Below are 13,322 nucleotides of genomic sequence, written 5' to 3'. Positions count from 1 at the left end.
CCAAGAGGATGCTTATGGCGTATCCCTTCCCGCCAACGGACAGGTTACGCTGGAAATCCTCCCCTAGGGTGGACAAAGCTCTAACACGCTTATCCAAGAGGGTAGCCCTGCCGTCACAGGATACGGCCACTCTAAAAGATGCTGCGGATAGAAAGCAGGAGGGTATCCTGAAGTCCATTTATACACATTCAGGTACCTTACTAAGGCCGGCAATTGCGTCGGCCTGGGTGTGTAGTGCTGTAGCAGCATGGACGGATACCTTATCTGAGGAACTTGATACCTTAGACAAGGATACTATATTAATGATCCTGGGGCATATAAAAGACGCTGTCCTATATATGAGAGATGCTCAAAGAGACATTAGCCTACTGGGCTCTAGAATAAATGCAATGTCGATCTCTGGTAGAAGGGTCCTGTGGACTCGGCAATGGACAGGCGATGCCGACTCGAAAAGGCACATGGAGGTTTTACCTTACAAGGGTGAGGAATTGTTTGGGGAGGGTCTCTCGGACCTGGTCTCCACAGCTACTGCTGGAAAGTCAAATTTTTTGCCATATGTTCCCTCACAACCTAAGAAAGCACCGTATTACCAAATGCAGTCCTTTCGATCACAGAAAGGCAAGAAAGTCCGAGGTGCGTCCTTTCTTTCCAGAGGCAGGGGCAGAGGAAAGAAGCTGCACAACACAGCTAGTTCCCAGGAACAGAAGTCCTCCCCGGCTTTCACTAAATCCACCGCATGACGCTGGGGCTCCACAGGAGGAGCTAGGCCCGGAGGGGGCGCGTCTCCGAAATTTCAGCCACAAGTGGGTTCACTCCCAGGTAGATCCCTGGGCAATAGAGATTGTGTCTCAGGGATACATGCTGGAATTCGAAGAGATGCCCCCTCACCGATACCTCAAATCGGCCCTGCCAGCTTCCCCATTAGAGAGGGAAATAGTGTTAGCTGCAATTCACAAATTGTATCTTCAGCAGGTGGTGGTCAAGGTTCCCCTCCTTCAACAAGGGAAGGGTTATTATTCGACCATGTTTGTGGTACCGAAACCGGACGGTTCAGTCAGACCCATATTGAATTTAAAATCTCTGAACATATACCTGAAAAGGTTCAAGTTCAAGATGGAATCGCTCAGAGCGGTCATTGCAAGCCTGGAAGAGGGGGAGTTTATGGTGTCTCTGGACATAAAGGATGCATACCTTCATGTCCCCATTTATCCACCTCATCAGGCGTACCTCAGATTTGTGGTACAGGATTGTCATTACCAATTTCAGACGTTGCCATTTGGTCTCTCCACGGCACCGAGAATATTTACCAAGGTGATGGCAGAAATGATGGTACTCCTGCGGAAGCAAGGGGTCACAATTATCCCATACTTGGACGATCTCCTCATAAAAGCGAGATCAAGAGAGCAGTTACTGATCAGCGTAACACGCTCTCTGGAAGTGTTAGGACAGCACGGCTGGATTCTAAATATTCCAAAGTCGCAGTTGATTCCTACGACTCGTCTGCCCTTCCTGGGCATGATTCTGGACACAGACCAGAAGAGGGTTTATCTCCCGATGGAGAAGGCTCAGGAGCTCATGACACTGGTCAGAGACCTATTAAAACCAAAAAAGGTGTCGGTGCATCACTGCACACGAGTCCTGGGAAAGATGGTGGCATCATACGAGGCCATTCCCTTCGGCAGGTTCCATGCGAGGACCTTTCAATGGGATCTCCTGGACAAATGGTCCGGATCACATCTTCAGATGCATCGGTTAATCACCCTATCCCCCAGGGCCAGGGTGTCTCTCCTGTGGTGGCTGCAGAGTGCTCACCTTCTGGAGGGCCGCAGATTCGGCATTCAGGACTGGGTCCTGGTGACCACGGATGCAAGCCTCCGGGGGTGGGGGGCAGTCACACAGGGAAGAAATTTCCAAGGCCGGTGGTCAAGTCGGGAGACTTGCCTTCACATCAACATCCTGGAACTAAGGGCCATATACAACGCCCTACGCCAAGCGGAATCCCTACTTCGCGACCAACCGGTTCTGATTCAGTCAGACAACATAACCGCAGTGGCTCATGTAAACCGCCAAGGCGGCACAAGGAGCAGGGTGGCGATGGCGGAAGCCACCAGGACTCTTCGCTGGGCGGAGAATCACGTAAGCGCACTGTCAGCAGTGTTCATCCCGGGAGTGGACAACTGGGAAGCAGACTTCCTCAGCAGGCACGACCTCCACCCGGGAGAGTGGGGACTTCATCAAGAAGTCTTCACACAGAATACAATTCGGTGGGAACTACCACAGATAGACATGATGGCGTCACATCTCAACAAGAAGCTACAGAGCTATTGCGCCAGGTCCAGGGACCCTCAGGCGGTAGCTGTAGACGCCCTGGTGACACCGTGGGTGTTCCAGTCGGTCTATGTATTTCCTCCTCTTCCTCTCATACCCAAGGTACTGAGGATAATAAGAAAAAGAGGAGTAAGAACAATTCTCATTGTTCCAGATTGGCAACGAAGGACTTGGTATCCAGATCTGCAAGAATTGCTCACAGAGGATCCGTGGCCTCTTCCTCTAAGACAGGACCTGTTGCAACAGGGACCCTGTCTCTTCCAAGACTTACCGCGGCTGCTTTTGACGGCATGGCGGTTGAACGCCGGATCCTAGCAGAAAAGGGTATTCCGGAGGAAGTAATTCCTACGCTGATAAAGGCTAGGAAGGACGTAACAGCTAAACATTATCACCGGATATGGCGAAAATATGTTTCTTGGTGTGAGGCCAGCAATGCTCCTACTGAGGAGTTTCAGCTGGGCCGTTTCCTTCACTTCCTTCAGTCAGGAGTGGATTTGGGCCTGAAGTTAGGCTCAATTAAGGTCCAGATTTCGGCCCTTTTCATTTTCTTTCAAAAGGAGTTGGCTTCTCTGCCAGAACTTCAGACGTTTGTGAAAGGAGTGCTGCATATTCAGCCTCCTTTTGTGCCTCCAGTGGCACCTTGGGATCTTAACGTGGTGTTGAGTTTCCTGAAATCACACTGGTTTGAACCACTTAAAACAGTGGAGTTGAAATATCTCACGTGGAAGGTGGTCATGCTATTAGCCTTGGCTTCGGCTAAGCGCGTGTCAGAATTAGCGGCTTTGTCTCATAAAAGCCCCTATCTGGTTTTCCATATGGATAGAGCGGAATTGCAGACCCGTCCACAATTTCTGCCAAAGGTGGTCTCATCCTTTCATATGAACCAACCTATTGTGGTGCCTGTGGCTACTCGTGACTTGGAGGATTCCGAGTTACTAGATGTAGTCAGGGCTTTAAAAGTTTATGTAGCCAGAACGGCTAGAAAACGGAGTCACTGTTTATCCTGTATGCATCCAACAAGCTTGGTGCTCCTGCTTCAAAGCAGACTATTGCTCGCTGGATTTGTAACATGATCCAGCAGGCTCATTCTGTGGCTGGATTGCCGCAGCCAAAGTCAGTGAAAGCCCATTCCACTAGGAAGGTGGGCTCTTCTTGGGCGGCTGCCCGAGGGGTCTCGGCATTACAGCTATGCCGAGCTGCTACTTGGTCAGGTTCAAATACGTTTGCAAAGTTCTACAAGTTTGATACTCTGGCTGAGGAGGACCTATCGTTTGCTCAATCGGTGCTGCAGAGTCATCCGCACTCTCCCGCCCGTTTGGGAGCTTTGGTCCCCATGGTCCTTACGGAGTCCCCAGCATCCACTAGTACGTTAGAGAAAATAAGATTTTACTTACCGGTAAATCTATTTCTCGTAGTCCGTAGTGGATGCTGGGCGCCCGTCCCAAGTGCGGACTTCTTCTGCAATACTTGTATATAGTTATTGCTTAAATAAGGGTTATGTTATGGTTGCATCAGGGTTGATCTGATGCTCCGTTGTTGTTCATACTGTTAACTGGGTATGTTTATCACAAGTTATACGGTGTGATTGGTGTGACTGGTATGAGTCTTGCCCTGGATTCCAAAATCCTTTCCTTGTACTGTCAGCTCTTCCGGGCACAGTTTCTCTAACTGAGGTCTGGAGGAGGGACATAGAGGGAGGAGCCAGAACACACAAGAATCCAAATTCTTTCTTAAAGTGCCCTGTCTCCTGCGGAGCACGTCTATTCCCCATGGTCCTTACGGAGTCCCCAGCATCCACTACGGACTACGAGAAATAGATTTACCGGTAAGTAAAATCGTATTTTTTTTTAAAGTCGGATTGACATTATCGGAAAATGGGCTAAAACCTTTCGGGTTTGGCCCCGCTTCCGACAATACACGCGGCTCGGAGGCTGAAGTCACCGATTCGCATGTATTCCGACAGCAATCCGGCAAGTCGGATTTCCTGACTTTTGTAAAAACTGAGCCCGGATTGAATAAGTTGGAACCCCTTCCGACCTATTCCAGTCGGAAACTGCCGTCTTTCCTGCTGGCTGTCCCCCCGCCCGGCTCTGTGAGAAGCATTACGGTGAGAAGGGAATCTCAGTTAGAAGCATTACGGTGAGAAGGGAATCTCAGTGCCCGAGGTTTAGTACATATCTCTCTAAGTTAAATAGCCTCTGCGGTAAATGGGGAAAAACGTGTCGGTAAGCATTAGTACATCCCGCCCTAAGTGCCAATTTTGACTATACTTTAGTACTAGATAGTCAAAACTGACTTGCCTGCACAGTCTATCTAACTTTGCGATACCGACCCTGCGGGACCGCGCATCGGTATCGCACTAACTTTCCTTGCGATTTTGACCATATAGTCAAAATCATAAGGATAAATCTCACACCTTTAGACTTCAGAGAGAAATGTTATGTTAATAGAAAATTGAACAGTGTGTTCTAAAGTACAATCTCATAACCAGACGGCCAGCAGCATTGTGCGAGTATGACAGAGTGACCCAGCTTTGTAGATGGACTGCAGCTATTGACATAACAATAAATTCTGGACTGTACCAACTAACTGTCTACAAGGGAATGCTAGATTATCTCTATGTGAGCTGAAGATTAATGAGGGTCATGCAGCACGGCAACAATCTCCGTTACACAAGTACATTTACAACACAATGGGGGCGAATTAATAAAAATGTGATGTGGGGGTGATGCAGGTGATATGCCGTTATGACAGCATTTGAATGCTGACAATGACACCCATTGAAATTGAACCCCCAATTTCTGTGGCTATAGGGTCTATTTACTAAGCCTTGGATGGAGATAAAGTGGACGGAGATAAAGTACCATCCAACCAGCTCCTAACTGCCGAGTCACAGGCTGGGTTTGAAAAATGACAGTTAGGAGGAGCTGTTTAGCTGGTACTTTATCTCCATCCACTTTATCTCAATCCAAGGCTTAGTGCACAGGTTCTCAAGCTCGGTCCTCAGGACCCACATGGTCCATGTTTTGCAGGTCACCTGTGGATTTTAAAATGTGACAGTTGGTGATAGACAGTGCAGCTGCCGGGTGACATGGAAAACGTGAACTGTGTGGGGTCCTGAGGACTGAGTTTGAGAACCACTGGCTTAGTAAATAGAGCAGACTGAGTTTGAGAACCACTGGCTTAGTAAATAGAGCAGCATCAATAAAAACAAAACCTGCAAAAAAACATATTCATGGCAGCTATCAAATTGTGTTCTTTTTCTGGCGTAGTTTAGCAAAGGTCTGATTGGATGGCATGGGTTATGGAACATGTTTTCTACGCAGCAGCTTACAGAAATCTCTGACACAGAAATAGAAAAGGCTTAACCTTAAGCCGACCGAAATATTGGCCCTCATTCCGAGTTGATCGCTCGGTAAAAATCTTCGCATCGCAGCGATTTTCCGCTTAATGCGCATGCGCAATGTTCGCACTGCGACTGCGCCAAGTAAATTTGATATGTACTTAGGAATTTTACTCACGGCTTTTTCATCGGTCTGGCGATCGTAATGTGATTGACAGGAAATGGGTGTTACTGGGCGGAAACAGGCCGTTTTATGGGCGTGTGGGGAAAAACGCTACCGTTTCCGGAAAAAACGCAGGAGTGGCCGGAGAAACGGGGGAGTGTCTGGGCGAACGCTGGGTGTGTGTGTGACGTCAAACCAGGAACGACAAGCACTGAACTGATCGCAGATGGCGAGTAAGTCTGGAGCTACTCTGAAACTGCTACGAGGTGTGTAATCGCAATATTGCGAATACATCGTTCGCAATTTTAAGATGCTAAGATTCACTCCCAGTAGGCGGCGGCTTAGCGTGAGCAACTCTGCTAAAATCGCCTTGCGAGCGACCAACTCGGAATGAGGGCCATTGTGACATGGGGAGGGGGGATTTCAAATGTTTGAAAAGTCGATTGGGTGCCTATTTTTTCCTGTCTATTAGATAGGAAAAAACAGACACCCAACTTACTTTTCAAACAATTGAATGTCCCCCATTGTCTGAATTGAGGCAATTATGTAAAACAGTATAAAAGTTGAAACATTTCTTTCAGAACAGGAATGGGGCAAAATCTAAGTGAATCTGGGAACTGGATGGCTTTTCACGCCGCTCACAGCTGTGCACAAGTCTCACTGCGGAATCTGGCTTCTCACTTTCAGATAACATGGGAGGCTTTGGAGACACTAAGAAACAGCTATGCAAAAGATCAGATCAAGTTCCCATTAATACAAAGAAAAGATTATTCTAATATGTATAAAAAGTAACTTATAACATCTCAAGTAATAAACTAGGAAAATACATTAATATTAATACAGTAGTAACATATCTATTATATCTAATAATACTCTAATAATAGTTCTTATATCAATAAAAAACAATATCATAATGGCATCTCTTTGGAATATTTAAAAATGTGTAAAACTGAAATGACATAAAAAAAATGCAGTGATATATCAAGTAATACTCCAGTAATATTTAGTATTACCTTTAGTTAAAGCCACATGGGGATTTATATTCCACATTCACATGAACATGCAAATCAAACATAACATTATAAAAAAAATGCATTTTGACCCCACAATCATTTTATAGATTCCTGTTTATATTTATACCAAAATATAGGTAGTGGACATAAAGAAATGGAAAGACCTGGGTAAATGAGGCACTCAATGCGACAAAGGCTTCCATTCAGGTGTGGCTCCTGGTTTAGCAATTGACATCCCAGCATAGTCAAGTTGAAGATAAAAATACATGCTCTGGCTAGCAAAGCATAGAGAAGACATCAATGACTTAGTTGTTGACTGATCATGTGCTAGGAGCTCCAGAGACCACTTAAAAATGGAGGTTCAGAGACTACTTAAGTTGCTAATGTAGTTTTAGAGACTACTCAAGTTGCTAAAGGAGCTTCAGAGACCGCTCAACTTGCTAAAGGATTCAGAGACTGCTCAACTTCCTAATGGAGCTTCAGAGACTGCTCAACTTCTTAATGGAGCTTCAGAGACTGTTCAACTTGCTATAAGACCTTCCGAGACTGCTCAACTTGCTAAAAGAGCTTCAGAGACCGCTCAACTTGCTAAAGGTGTTTTAGTGACCGCTCAACCTGCTAAAAGAGCTTCACAGATAGCTCAACTTGCTAAAGGTGCTTTAGAGACTGATCAACCTGCTAAAAGAGCTTCACAGATAGCTCAATTTGCTACAGGATCTTTAGAGACTGCTCAACTTGCTAAAGGTGCTTTAGTGACCGCTCAACCTGCAAAAAGAGCTTTACAGATAGCTCAACTTGCTAATGGAGCTTCAGAGACCGCTCAATTTGCTAGGAGCTTTAGAGACTGCTCAATTTGCTAAAAGAGCTTTAGAGACCGCTTAACTTGCTAAAGGAGCTTTATAGGCCAATCAACCTGTTAAAAGAACTTCACAGACGGCTCAACTTGCTAAAGGATCTTTAGAGACCACTCAACTTGCTAAAGGAGCTTCCTAAAGTTTCAGGAGCAATGGTATCTAAGGTGGGGTCTGCATGGAATTCAGAGGAAAAAGCATCATCTGCAAAGGTCAACAGTGAGCTGAAACAGATGTTACAGTGCACTGATATTGGTACAGAAATCTGAAGAGCACAGTAAAACAGGCCAGAACTGTGGATCAATTAACAGCTGACTTCAGTTTGAGTCGCGAGCAGCCAGTTTCATCAACAATCTATACAGAGCAGGTTATCATAGTCGTGTTGCAGTGCATAACCGCTCATCACAAATGGCAATGTACATTTGTGAGCTCAGTGGTGCAAAGAGCACAGGCAACTGACTACCAAGTAGTGCAGGGGTGGCCAACCAGTCAGAGGCAAAGAGCCAGAAAAGATCCGTAGTAAAGGGCAAGAGCCACTATCATGCGCCTACGTCTCGCGGGCAAAAATGGGGGCGTGGCCTATTTTCCACAAAGCCACACCCCATTTTTGTGCGCGCACCTTTCAGTATGACATTTGTAGGAGTATGACCTTGTGTCATAACCCCGTTTTTAGTCATGTTGTACAGTGCCACATACATATAATGCCCCAGTACAGTGCCACATACATATAAAAATGCCAATAAATGGGTGCATCCACAGTGCCAGATACATATACCCCCCCTCCAGTGCCAGATACACATATGTCCACACAGTGCCAGATACACATATGTCCACACAGTGCCAGATACACATGCCCCCACAGTGCCAGCTATGCCCCCAGTGCCAGATACACATGTCTCCACAGTGCCAGCTATGCCCCCAGTGCCAGATACACATGCCCCCACAGTGCCAGATATGCCCCCAGTGCCAGATACACATGCCCCCACAGTGCCAGATATGCCTCCAGTGCAGATACACATGTCCTAACAGTGCCAGATATACCCCCAGTGCCAGATATACCCCCAGTGCCAGATACACATGTCCACACAGTGCCAGCTATGCCCCCAGTTCCAGATACACATGTCCTAACAGTGCCAGATATGCCCCCAGTGCCAGATATGTCCCCCCAGTGCCAGCTACACATGTCCTTACAGTGCCAGATATACCCCCGTGCAGATACACATGTCCCCACAGTGCCAGCTAAGCCCCCAGTGCCAGATACACATGCCCCCACAGTGCCAGCTATGCCCCCAGCGCAGACACACATGCCCCCACAGTGCCAGCTATGCCCCCAGCGCAGAGACTCATGCCCCTACAGTGCCAGCTATACCCCAAGCGCAGATACACTTGCCCCCACAGTGCCAGCTATGGCCTCAGTGCAGATACACGTCCCCACAGTGGCTCACCCCCCCCCACCCCACCCTCAAGTGCTGCTCACCATGCTGCTGCTGCTGCTGTGAGGGGAGGAGAGCGCGCGCCTCTCCTGTTCCTCCGACTCCGGTGGCAGTGTATATCTTCCATTCAGCGCCGGCCCATGAGCCAATAAGAGCTCGCGATCCGGCAGCCAATCAGGAGCCTTAGCTGCCGGACCGCGAGCTCTGATTGGCTCATGGTCCGGCACCGAATGGAAGCTAGACATCGCCACAGGAGTGAGGGCAGGAGAGGCGCGCGCTGCGCTCTCCTCCCCTCACACGCCGCTGAGAGTCCTTAGAAGTAGCGCAGCGGTGGCCGGGAGTGGATCGAGCCGCATGCGGACGATGAAAGAGCCGCATGTGGCTAGAGAGACGCGGGTTGGCCATCCCTGAAGTAGTGGATGAAGATGATGCCTTAATCTTAACCATGCTTTCAATATTCAGACAAGTGTAATCTTCAGAGCTTTATAAAGTGCTGTCAGTGTTGGTTTCTACCAGTAAAGGCCTCTGATGGGTCCGGGTTAGTGTATGGCATATCTTCCTGGCATGGTTTGGGTGCAGACATTGCCTTAGAAGACAAGGCCAATGCTTATTGCTTCTTTATGGTTATCACCTTCTCCCCAAGTTGCAGTATTTCTCTCCTGATGGGACGAGTGTCTTCCAAGATGACAGGGCTCCATCCCCAGAGCACATATGGTGGCCCTTCGGTTTGAGGTTATCTACATGACTTTCTACATCAGCAGATCTGAAACCAACTGAGCATTTATGGGAAATTCTGGCATGACGCCAGTGGCAGCATTCTCCACCACCATAAACCAGGTGCCAGTTGAGAGGTTTTCCTGTGGAAGGATGGTGCTGTATCTCTTCTGCATAATTCCAGACATCAGTAGACTTAATGCCCCAATCCATACAGGCCAAACTGGTAACATTGGCTCTATTTAGTGACTTTATATTGGTGTTTACCGTTTCTTTTGTCCACTATCTGTAATATTTAGATACAAATTGTGCCCTGCTATAGGAATCACCTGATTACTGCCCCAGTGTTAAAAGGATTTGCATTCAGAGAGACCTGCAAGCATTGTTGTAGTCTAGCCTGTAGTGACTGCGCCTAACACACTCCTGAACACATTTATGAAGCACAGCGGATGTGCACCACTTATGCACTTGACTGTATGATGCCTCTAGGATCTATAAATGTGCAAGCAGGAGCTAACATCTGCCACCACTTTAGGGCTAATTGAGAATTAAATGAAACTTGTCAGCTTATTCTCCAAAATACTGCTCAGTTCATTCTCGTAGGAATGACAACGGAACTGTATATATTACAAGTGGTAATTATGTTACATAGGCTCAAAAGTATTAAGTCTTAAAAAGTGATAAAGTGGAGACAGATAAAGAGTGATAAATGACCAGCTAATCAGCTCCTAACTGCCATGTAACAGGCTGTGTTTGAAATATGACAGTTAGGAGCTGGTTGGCTGGTACTTTATCACTCTATGTCACTCTATGGGAGATATTCAATTAGTGCCGTTTTTTCGACCAGTCGAAAAAACTGCACTTTTCGCCCATTTGTAGGTCGAAAAACCCGGCAGTGGCAAAACCACTGGTTTTGGTGAATTCACGATTTTGCGTAATTTTCGCCCATGAGGATTCGACAAAAAAAAAAAAGTGAAACAGCATGGGTGAAAATGGATTCAAAAACGGCGAAAATAGTGCAGTTTTTTCAACCAGTCGAATAAAAACAGCACTTCATTTAATACTCCCCTATATCTGTCCCTACTTTATCACTTTTGAAGGCTTCATACATTTGGGCCATAGACTGAAGTGCGTATAGAAATGCACTTCTGAAATGTAACAGGAAAGTGCAAAATGTGTTCCTTTTAAGCCTATTGGCTGAGATCTGATCTCCACCATTTCTGAGCTGGTGCAAAGATCACGTCCATTTGTAGAGTGAGGACGGCTGTACACTTTTACCAACAGCAATCGCCCACACCATCACTTTATCTGACTTCAATCATCCTATGCCACAAAGTGAAATCTAAACTGTGCCCAGTTCTGCCAAATTATGGGGGAGATTTATCAAAGCTTGGAGAGAGATAAAGAAGAGAGACATGAAGTGCCAACCAATCAGCTCATAACTGTCATTTATCAAACACAGCTTGTAAAATGACAGGAGCTGATTGGTTATTCTTTAACTCTCTCTCTCTACTTTATCTCTCTCCAAGGTTTGATACATCTTCCCCTCAGCCTGTAAAATCCCAGCAGCTGATTGGTTGGTACATTAGCACTTTCCACTTTATCTCTCTACAAGCGTTAATAAATCTTCCCGTATGTGTACCTATGTACAAGTAACACCCTCTCTCCACCCACCTCCTCCCACTGGCTGCTCAGCTACAAATGCCACCATCCCTCTCCAAGCTATATTCTCACTACCCGTCCTCTTTTCCTACCTTACGTAGGCAATCCTTACTGCTTGATCTCCAAATCCTTACTCCCTCCAGCTGTATTTACTAACTTCGTTCCTTGCATAAAGTTAATTCTCTCTTTGCTGGAGATTATGTAATAACAAAGGATCCTATTCATGTTCAGTTGCAGATTTCGCTAAAAAGCAGAATCTGCAACTTCTGCTGTAGCATACTAGTGGCCGCACAGTGCAGGGCAAGGCCGCCCAGCATGCTAATTGGCGGCCAGCAATGCGATAGCAAAACAATTGCGAATGCATCGCTGAGTTTAGAATTAATGATGACCACCCCAGCATACGCAGCTAGGCTGTGCATGCAGGTGGTCTGCCGCCATTTTCTTCATGCAAGCGGCTGAGATCTGGCCACGTCTGCGTTGGCCGGACCACTCCCCTGCAACGTTACTTTGCTGCCCGCCACTGTCACTCAAAGTGTGATTGCATCCCTCCTGGATGCGATCGCACTTTGCTAGTTGGGCATGCATCCGATTTTAGTACTTTTGCAATCCAACCTGAATAGGGGCCAAAGTGCATATCTGCAGTAGCTCATGGTAACTAACCAAACACTCGCTATAACAATCTAACTTGCACCGTCTTTCTATCCAGTCTCAGAGTTCCAACATGACCTGAATACAATGAACTCTTTCTTCTGCTGTAATAGGATCTCTGCCCACGAAATTCTCTCTATCCTCTACTTCACGGTACAATCTGATGTCTAATATACCTCCAATGGAGTGACTCTTGCAGCTCCGTTCTCTCAGTCTGCCCATACCTGATGTGCAATGTGTTGCAGGTCCCACGATGGCAGAACATGATGACACCTGGGGCCCCCCAGACTAACTTCTTACCAAGTTTAAACTCACAGGGCCTCAGACGAGGATCCTCTAATATGTCCAGCCGCCTCTTCTTCCTCCAGCAACGAGCAGGATAGGTGTAGATCTGTCCCGGTGACAAGCCTGCATGCAAACACATGAGTAGAGGGGAGGGTTTATATTACAACGGCCAAGAAACGCTCTACATCCTAGAGAAGAATATTAGAAGTAAAGGGATACAATTTACATAGAGGGGCTCATGTACAACTGGACCCAAATGCATTTTATGACCTGTTTAGCTACAACTTGCACATTTGTTTACTGCACATGCGTAGCAAAAAGTATTACTCTGCTTGAGCCATGCCAACTGAGACGCAATTCACATTTGTTTCTCCTTGCTATACTGGGACGTGGGGAAGGAGGTGCGCAGATGCGGCCAAAGTGCAGTAAGTCATGCAGGATGCATCTTGTGCTAATATATGCCTGTGTGCACCTGGCAACATGGTTTTGCCCAACTGCTAAAAAGTTTTCTGCTGCGATCAACTTGGAATTACCCCCATTGAGTGTACACACTAGACGAGGTTGTAAAAGATCTCGCTCAGAATGGCCCTCCTGAGCGATATCTTTTATTTTTTCGTCTAGTGTGTATGTGGCTTAAGTCCCTTTTCTGCTATTATTTTAGTATTACTGTTCCTGCAAACTATTAGCAGCATTACAGTAAAGGTGCATACATGGGGGTCATTCCGAGTTGTTCGCTCGTTGCCGATTTTCGAAACGGAGCGATTAAGGCAAAAATGCGCATGCGCATGGTTCGCAGTGCGCATGCGGTTAGTATTTTAACACAAAACTTAGTAGATTTACTCACGCCCGAACAAAGATTTTTCATCGTTGAAGTGATCGTAG

General features: G+C 46.7%; 1 protein-coding gene across 2 annotated transcripts in view; it reads right to left on the bottom strand.

Moving 5' to 3' along the window:
• Nucleotides 1–13,322, bottom strand: part of DPF1 (double PHD fingers 1) — a 225,842-nt gene that overhangs the window by 86,659 nt on the left and 125,861 nt on the right. The window contains exon 3 of one of the 2 annotated variants that reach the window (XM_063937657.1): nt 12,456–12,563. In XM_063937657.1, coding sequence (XP_063793727.1) covers nt 12,456–12,563 — 108 coding nt within the window. The remainder of the gene's footprint in view (nt 1–12,455; nt 12,564–13,322) is intronic. The other variant, XM_063937658.1, reaches the window with a different exon arrangement.

The sequence above is a fragment of the Pseudophryne corroboree genome, chromosome 8 (genome assembly GCF_028390025.1).
Source record: "Pseudophryne corroboree isolate aPseCor3 chromosome 8, aPseCor3.hap2, whole genome shotgun sequence".
Classification (NCBI taxonomy): Eukaryota; Metazoa; Chordata; class Amphibia; order Anura; family Myobatrachidae; genus Pseudophryne; species Pseudophryne corroboree.
This window is presented reverse-complemented; position numbering and strand designations above follow the sequence as displayed.